The sequence below is a fragment of the Frieseomelitta varia genome, unplaced genomic scaffold (genome assembly GCF_011392965.1).
Source record: "Frieseomelitta varia isolate USP_RPSP 00005682 unplaced genomic scaffold, Fvar_1.2 scaffold_475, whole genome shotgun sequence".
In the NCBI taxonomy this organism is placed as follows: Eukaryota; Metazoa; Arthropoda; class Insecta; order Hymenoptera; family Apidae; genus Frieseomelitta; species Frieseomelitta varia.
Genome location: NW_025110229.1, coordinates 54,487 through 64,145, shown reverse-complemented (window position 1 = coordinate 64,145; position 9,659 = coordinate 54,487). Strand labels below are relative to the sequence as shown.

At 43.1% G+C, this 9,659-nt stretch overlaps 1 protein-coding gene across 1 annotated transcript in view; it reads left to right on the top strand.

Annotated features, from left to right (window-relative positions):
• Positions 1–227: 227 nt before the first annotated feature.
• LOC122532813 (headcase protein-like) overlaps positions 228–9,659 on the top strand; it is a gene marked incomplete at its 3' end in the record, with an annotated part of 48,330 nt that continues 38,898 nt past the window's right edge. The window contains exon 1 of the mRNA XM_043661917.1: positions 228–2,210. Coding sequence (XP_043517852.1) covers positions 1,450–2,210 — 761 coding nt within the window. The remainder of the gene's footprint in view (positions 2,211–9,659) is intronic.

Genomic DNA, 9,659 nt, shown 5'->3' with positions numbered 1-9,659 from the left:
GTGTATGCAGCGCCGGCTGCGAGCGCGAGAAGGACAGACGTACGAGCGGGAGAAGGACGGAGATATAGAGCGGTAGCGTGCGCCCGTCGGAGGGACGACAACGGCGCGCATCGATTGGCGCGCTAGCCGTGACCCCCACCATGCTGCTTTCGCTTTCACCCAATGGGGCCTCACTTTCGCGCTCGCCCGCGCGCCGAGCCACGGCAGCCGGCACGCTGTCGTCGCCGGCGCTCAGTGACTGGTACACCCTACGTGCGAGCAAGTGTTTTTCGTCGTGGACTCTCCGTGTGGCACGAGAGAAAAAGAAAAGAGAAGGAAGCGGAGCCTCGGTGTTGCGTCGTGTGTAGATTGGATCCGTTCGTCGTCGTCGTCGTCGTCTTTGTTGTTGTCCTCGTCTCTCATTCGTTTGACTCCGTGCACGAGCGAATCGGAGAACGCGTCACGGAACTTCGATCGAAAATTGCGTTCCACGCTGCGCGCGCTCTGCGCCGGTGACCCTGACATTCGATGGACGAGAGCGGACCGACACATTCGCTCGATCGTGCCGGTTAGAGAATCGTCCTTCGCACCGAAATTTGTTGTTCAACACCGAGTGTCCGAGACCTTCGTCCGTTAACATATACATATATATATACGCAATTTCGTGTACGGACGATCGTTGCCCCGAGAGAAAAACCAATCGCCGAGAGACTTTGCCGAAACTACCGCGGCGTGGCGTCGCGGAACCACGCTGACCTTGACTTTGTTGCACGAAACATATCACGACGCCACTGTCGAGAGATACACAGATCCCTTCCGAAAACCATCACGATCGTTGTTCAATCGTGTGTCGAGTGACCGTTACTTTTTTCCTTCGAAAATTCTCCGTGTCGGAACGACGATAACCATCATCGAATGACACTTGGTCTCGGCACGTTCGTCCTGTCTCTCGATTCGACCGATTGAGCCCACCGCGATTATTCTCGTTGTAACGCCCGCCTTTTTGTGTCTCTTTCTCTCTCTGTCTCTCTCTCCCTCTCTCTCTCCAGTACCAGACACATCCGCTGCGTGTCTCTGCGGAATTTATTGCGCGCCACTTGGCGAAACATCAAAAGCCAGTCGTTGGATGGGTGTGCGTGCGACGACGCAGCCGAGACGCGGGAATTGCGTGAAGATGAAAGAATAGAATAACCGGTGGGATAAACAACGTGAGAGAAACGAGTTGTGTAACGCTTACTCGTGCTACAGCGCATTGCTACTCTGAGATTGGTCTCTTTGCATACGACGGCTGTGTGTCACTTACCTACTTTCCCTTGGGGGATCGTTGGTCACGACAGGAGGAGGAGGAGGAAGATCATCATCATCATCACGATACGAGGCGTCGGTTTGTGGTTCACAGTGAGTAACACGTTGGAAGAGACGGATCGGATCGCAAGGGTGTGTTTGACACCGATCCGTGAGGAGGAAGTGATGGCACCGCGGCGTCACGCGAACGGCCACGCTGGTGTACTAATGGAGAACGGCGGTGGAGGAGCCGGTGGCGGTGGTATGAACGACACGATGGAGAACAACCTGCTAACACAGAATCAGACGACCCGTTGTTGCACGCCTACCGGCGAGTGCCTCCGGGGTGATGCTTTAATTCGCTTAAACGCTCTACACGACGCGGTCAAGGTGACGTGCAACAACGATAGCTGCCCGGTCGGCCAGTTCATGCATCGCGAGTGTTTCGACGCCTGGGAGCAAACGGTGCTCACATACTTGAAGACGTGCGGACGCGCCCGTAGCTGGTCCGAGCGACAGCGCCATCAGAACCTCTGGACGAAAAAGGGTTACGATCTGGCGTTTAAGGCGTGCGGCTGTCGTTGCGGCCGCGGCCATTTGAAGAAAGATCTCGATTGGATCCCACCGGGAAGTGGTAACGCCACTGGTAACAGACAGGACGAGAACGAGGCGAAGAAGAAGAAACGTCGCAATCGTCAGAACACCAGGCCCACGTTGGCCGTTTCGGCTGGCCCGCCGAGCCATGGGAATCACGTTTCGGCGAACGGTCGCGGTCCAACCGAGGTGCAGTTAATCGAATCCAGCCGTGGAAGAGCCGGTTCCCTCTCGTCCAGCACCGGTTCCAGCTCGCCACCGGCCACCAGCGAACCCAGCGTTAGCCCCCTTCATCAGCCTCAGGTCATTATGAAGAAGAAGAGTAAGATTGACTTCTTCAGCGATCGGGCTCGGTAAGTTCGTTTCTCCCTTTTATCATTCTTCACTTGTTCTTTGGTTTTTAGTGTTTATCAACTATTCAGAGACCGCACATTGATCAATTTTGTAAATCGAAGGGAACAAACTCTATAAATTGCAGGGAACAAACAACGTTATACAAGCACTGCTTTTAAGTTTATTTCGGAGTTTATTCCTTTCTTTTTTTTTTCTTTTTTTTTTTTTTTGCGATGAACGAACACATGGATTAGTCGTTTGTTTCTCAAGAATTGAATATTAATCGTACACTTATTTAAGAGTTGAACAATTTAACTTTGAAAATTGATCAGTTTATTGTTAGTATCTAATATATATATATATATATAAGTGGCACAATTCGGAAAGGAAGGGCAAAAAATTATTTCAAAGCTTACAGAAATATTATTATTTGCTACGCAAAAAGAATAGACTCAAGGAAGCAACAGTCAAATATTATTTTTTTATAATTTTGCAATTCTTACTCTTAAAATATTTCTCTCATTTTAAGTTCTGATAATTTTGAAATACGCGTGAAAATATATGTATATATATATATATATATATATATTTTTTTTTTAAAGTGGCACAATTCGGAAAGGAAGGGTAAAATATTATTTCAAAGCTTACAAAAATATTATTATTTGCTACGCAAAAAGAATAGACTCTAGGAAGCAACAGTCAAATATTATTTTTTTATAATTTTGCATTTCTTACTCTTAAAATATTTCTCTCATTTTAAGTTCTGATACTTTTGAAATACGCATGAAAATACGTATTTTGTAACAGTTACATTGGTACTTCCATTCAAGATAATCGAAAACTTCAAATGTATAACGTACGTATAAAGATCTTAACGTACAATTTGTCACGTTAAGCGTCATTCGGGTAGAAAATTAATTTCCTGCGCGATGCAAGATGAAGATACGCGAGAAGTTTCTTAAAGCGGTGACCCTGTAATTACGCGAATTTATGCGGTGGAAGGTAACCGAGGTTCTTTTTTTTTTTTTTTAAATTCGTGGTACCTACAAGTAGATTGAGTGTGGAGAAGGGTATACATAGCTTGTTACAAACAATAATTGGCCTGGCAGTCACGATATATTCTGATGACTTCCTGTGAGGTCCACCGGGACAACGTGTAAGAATACAATTATCACGATCTCTTATCATAGTGGTCACGTTTCTCTCCCACGCAAGCTCTTCTGACCTTGCAGAGGAGCTGTTTTCTTTTAGTGACGTCGATAAGAAGAACGTTTCTTTCGGATCGCCGGCTTATTAATACACACACCTTCACATGATAGTCAGCCATTCTCCTCTTCGCTTCGTTTTCATCCCACGCTATTAGTAATCCGATTAAATTGGCAGAGTGGCTACGTTAGAGAACTCCAACGTAATATTTATTATTACTTTGGCCGTGTGGTGTTTTCAACGAGCGAAAAAAATTCCAGTGACCTTGAAACACATAATCTGAATATTGTATAATTAGCTATTCGATCTTTGGTGAGAAACAAGAATCACCCATCTTCGATCATTTGCATATTTCTTTTTACGTTGCTAGCTGTACAGTTATTTATGCTACTTTTATCGGTAATTATGAAACTTGGAAAAGAAAAGAAAAAACGTCAGAAGAAGTTTATATCTCTCACGCAATAGTTTGAAAATGAAGTAGAGTGTATAGTGAGAGTTTAAGAATTAACACTACCAAAATGGTGAAAACGATCAATTCATCATTTTTGTTAGAAACTTTGTAGTTGTAAAACGGTCTATTTTTTTAGAGATTTGAATGATTTTTTTGGTAAAATGTAACAAATAACAACTTGTGTATTCTATTGTATCATAAAGTTGTTTGTTTTTTTACTTTAATTTCTCTGATGGGGATTATATACATACTTTAATCGTCGGTAGTTTTAAAAATTAAAATCGAAATGGTCAATGATCGCTTATGTTGAATATCTTGGTTCAAACATCGAAACATTCTACACACACATTTATATACATACATATATCTTCACGCTAGCTTCCTCTTATTATCTTTATACCTCCGAAGGAAGACAAAAATGATAAAAACGGGAGGGGGTGATAAGAAGGGGGAAGGATTTCGAAGGATTCTCGATATAGAGCTTTTGTCACGCCCTCGAATGTGTCGTGTTAAAGTTCAGTGTCGCGAGAAGGTCGCGGTGAGAACGGTTGAGAATTTAGAATCGCGTATTCCAGGGGGTTAAAGCGGACGAGAACGTATTCCGTATGGAAAGAAGCACATGCTTCCGTCGCTCCTTCTTTTATAGCACGATTTCGAAGCTCGTATAAAAAGAAAAGAAAAAGAAAAAAAAAAAACGCGACTGGGGATATTTTCATTTCGCGGCCGAACGAAAGTTGTTTCGCGTTTGCGGCGTATATGTGCGGTTATAAATAATTCTCGCGATGGAGAACGAGAGAAGAGAATGAGCGATGTTTCGCGAAATACATACTTTGCTCGATGGAGCGCCAGATAGCGAAAAGGACGCGATTTCTCTTGCTCAGTTTCGAAAACTGAAAAGAAACCGATCGAAGGAGCGGTACTGTTTGAAATCTTCGCGAGGTGAAACGAAGAACATCGTCGAAGATCGCGAGTAGTAACGCGTGTTAACGTGTTGTATCTCGGCGGTGTTACGTTTTTCGGGCGAGTCTGTTCGTTGGAGCGTAAAAACAACGGCGGTTCTTGGCAAACACGCGACATATTCAACCACGCAGAAGTTCACGGATGAATTGAGCTGGTAATTCGATCCTCGCTCGCCTCTTTCAAAGGAGCGACCGATGATCAAAATCGTAGATAGCTGATTCTGCTTCCTGGCTCTTTTTTCCATCTGTATACTGTTTCCCTTTGTCGCTGCCGGTCTTTAAAAAGAAAAAAAAGAAACAAACCACCGAGAAACCACATTGGTTTTCATCTGGTCATTTAATCCGCAATCTTTCGCTGTGTTCTTTTAGTGTGTTTGAATTGGACTAGGTGTCAAGTATAACACGGAATTACGAAAGCTTCGTATACGCTATAGTAGTCAATCTTATTGTATCGTATAGCGAACGAATTTTCACAAATATCTATACATTTCTGATGGAATTGGGAATGACAATGAAATTTCAATGGCATACTCGAGAACGTTAAGAATTGCATACTTGAAAGCTAATGAAAATGATAGTTAACATTAGAATTACCGAGGTGGTCGAAACAACTAATTTATAATTTCTGTTCTGATATATATTATAGATATAAAATAATGTATCTTCAGAGATTAAAATGATTTTTTTATAAAATAAAAATCATTGCAAGCTCGTATATTCTATTGTATTTCACGGTTTTTCTAATTTTTTCATTCTAACGTTTCTGATGAAAATTCCATGCTTGGTAGCTCTAGCGTTATAACGTTTTTCTTCGTATCTGCTTTTCATGGTGTTTTTGCAAATCAACACCTATTGCTACAAAATGATTATTTTAACAAATATTAACACCATGTACAAAGGCATGATTTGTTACCACCGATATACCGCGAACGTAGTTATGTTCGTATTTACGGTACCACGTTTAGAGTTCGTGCCCTTTTGTTTCTGTTGGCTAACTTGGAAAATTGCTCTTTGAAAGACAATGAACCAACGAATGAAAGAGGAGGATGGCGAATGAGAAAGAGAGAGGGGAAAATCAATCGTGTTCCGGTGGCATCGTGGCGCAGACGAAGTCTCTCTGGACACACGCCGTTTTGCAGGATATGAATGAACGTTGTGGGGGTCGGTTTTCTCGGGGACGCGTAGGTTGTTGGGTGTATAGGTTATGCAGACGCCCGGTTATAGGTCGTTTTCTACAGTTCTCTCGGCGAAGAGAGCATGGAGAGCGAGAGACGAAGGGCAGCAAACACGACGATTACGAGGATGCCCCACCCGTAGTAGTACGCACACTGGGTATATATCCTATATTTAGATCCAGTCTTGGAACCTGTCCTATTTCTGTTTATTTTCTACTGGGTTCGATGGGTAGCTCCTTACTGAAATCTTTTTTCCCCTCGCGTTAACACACCGTATGCGCGTCTCTTTGTTCTTTCATTTTTCGCGGCCGATTCCCGTTCTGGGAACTTGCAACTTGAATGCTATTTGATTAATTATCAAGTTGTGTATCGAGAGAGAGAGAGAGAGAGAGAGAGAAAGAGAGAAAGAGAGTACACAGCGAAACTTATGAAAGTGTTTTAAGAAATATTATGGATAATTGACTTGAGGCTAAGGTTAGCGTTATCTTTGCAACGAGTCACTACATCTTCGCAAACGGGTTTCTCAGAGTGGATTTTTCACCGACTATGTTGTGAATAATTTTATTCTACAGTCGTGATCTTCTTCTTGAAATACGTATATCGTATATTTGAATATATATATATGTCAACCTGCTGTAAAATCAGAGTGATTGAAATAATTTTTTTTTCGATATTCCTTTCGAAGTTGAAAAAAATTAGGAAAATTGGAATGTTACGTGACATTTTATTTTATCTCCCGATTTTATCCCTTGATGACGAATTCCTCTCTTTCCTTTTTCTTTTGTCTTTTTTTAACCTTCGTTGCCAACCAACAAGCATGACGTTTAATAATTCCCCGTATCTCGTTTGGTTCTCCACGATATGGTGTGTCGTTCCCGTGTTGCGTAGCATGTAGGACGATGCTCGACTTGAATCGTTGAAACGGTTCACGGTACGGACACTCGGCCATCTGATAGAAGTTCTTTATCTGCTCGATGTTTCTCCACGGTGCAAATTATTTATTTTCCACGTTATCGACGTGCAAAATCTTGGCCCTCGTCAAGGTGCGCGCCGCGGAGAAGTCAGAAGTTCGTGCATCGTTGGATCCGGGCGCCTCATCCCTCTTTTTATCGCGATCGGAACGACGGAACCGAGCGTTGGGGGGGGGGGGGGGGGGGGGGGGGGACCGAGGGTTTTTCGTTTCGAACGCGCCGATGCGAATCGCACTGGCAGATATTTCGCCGTCCGTGGTTCACGTGCTGTGAAATGCACCGGGACCGACTTTTTGGAACTCTCTTCCTCTCGTTTCTTCTCCCTCTGCTCTTTCACTATGCGGCGGACGCATATGCGCATACAAGATGAAAGCATACACGGTGTTTCAAAAATTTGATCGACCTTGGGCAGATACTCGAAGACTGTTATCGACAGAATAAGAATTGATTTATTTAAGCAAAAATTGTATATTTTCGATCGAGTCTCGAGTACTGTTGGAAGTTGAAAAAATGGCAATCAACAAATGTGGATTGGTCTTGAGTTAGATCAGTAGACACGTGTGAACAAAGCTAGTTACTACCACTGCCGAATAAATTGTGTAGATCACGTATGTTAAATAACGAATTAAATTAAACTCCTGTTCTGTGAATTTCTTCGAATTTACTTACATTCATGTGAAATGTTAAATTAATAATTTTTTTAAGTGTTGTTTAAAAAGTAAAATTCATCTGTCGCCTATCTGCGATATAAATACTTTAAGTACTTTGCAATGAAATGTTTTGACAAGTACGATTTTTTGAAACGCCCTGTACACGTATCGAACAAGAGGTACGAGCTCCTCTGGTATTGGTTGTGATTGGATAAAGCGGCGAGAGAGGATGATGGTGTGCGGTGAAGGAAAAGGGAAGAAAGAAGAAGAAGAAGAGAGAAGAAAGAGGCGGAGGAGGGTGCTCGTAGCCTTGACCGTGGCCACCTCCTCAGGGCCAGCGAGCGAAGAGAGGAGCTTGACGCTCTAGCAGCCTCCAAGGCCAACTGCATGGAATCACGCCACCGCGATGTATTTAAACGGGTCGAACGCTGGGAATGTTATTAAAATGTCTCTCCTCGGCTCTCTCTTCTGGCTTTTTCATCCTATCGAAGAAAAAAAAAGCCACCGCCAGCTTCATCTTCTCGCAATTCCATACCTCTCTTGTTGTTTTCCTTTTCTTGCATTTCCTGCATTTCTTTTCCTGGAACGTTCCACAGACATTCTCTTTCAGAATAATTACAGTTCTCCCAGAGAAATTTTGTTGAAATCTTTCTCAGAAATTAGCCAAAATTTTAGAACGAATCGTTCATCTTCGACTCTTTTATGGTTTTCAGTTCTGAACGATCTATTATCCTGGACATACATACCATCGAATTGCAAATTTCGAGTAGAGAACGCAGGAACGGAAGGAAGGGGCGTTGTTTCGGAGCTCGGAATATATCGTTGATATTTCGTCGAACATTTTTCCATGGAAGCAATTCGAATTTATGCCGGTCGTGATTCTTTTTTTTTCCTTTTTTTTCTTCCCCCCATCCAGACTGCTCCGCCGCGATCGCCCTCGTACATAGAGACATTTTGGCGGCGCAACGCGACCTATAAATCCCGCTTTCGCTGAAGTGCGACGAGCCAAGGGGGAGGTTTGCTCTTCCCCATCGCGTTATTCGCGTTTTAACCAAAAATAAATAACGAGATGGTACTATTCCACAGTCGTTTCCTCGATCGTGCTTTCATCTCCATTTCTCTCTTTCTCTCTTTCACTTTGAAACTCCGTTCTTCCTACACGATTTTCAATCCCCTCTTCGTCCTCGAGTTTCCACAGCTCTTCGCATCGTATCGAATAATTCGCAGCGCGGGGTGGAAACTCGCGGCTCTCCTTATTTCGCTCGCGTTTTACGATCTCATTAGGCTGTGCACAACAGCCACGACACGTGTACCTACGCAAATTTAAAGATATTCGCGGAGGTGTAAGTACTTTGATGCTTTACGCGGTCGCCTACGAATTATCGCTTTGAAGGATCGGCCGCGCAGTGCGCTCGCGAGAGGTTCAAAGGGACTGGCGAACGAGTGGGATCGCGTTGGGGGAGAGAATCGTGTGTGTAACGGCAAATAAGGGATGCACCATGCTAATGAGAATAAATCTATAACCTCGAAACTTGCGACTCGCGTTATCCTAATAACGGTAATTAACATTCAAGTGTATAATATTTGGTGGCAGGGAAATTAAACAGCGCCAAGATACGAGAGAAAAATCGTTCGTATAATACGATGAAAAACACGAGCTTCTGTTAGTTATATATTTCATTGAAAATCACTACTCGAGTATATATCTAAAAATATGCTGTTCACGAATACATAAACTTACCATAGAAAGTTACAAATTGATTATTGTTTTACCACTTTGGTAGTTTTTTTAGTTAGATTTAGTTAGTTTTATCCATGAATCCTAACCCATCGATCTTCCATTTCGAAAAAATTTCTCATCTCTCTCGCCAGTAGCGACGATTGTTAATCGTCAGTCCAGAGACAAAGATTTGGATATCCCGGTTATTCGAATTACATTTCGAATTGCAGAAGAGTAGTATGTTTCTTGACGGAAAGAGAAGAGGACGGGCAAGAATTATTGAATTTTTGACGAGGCGGTGAAATTCCAGACACGTCTGCCAGTTTTAATTCGTAGT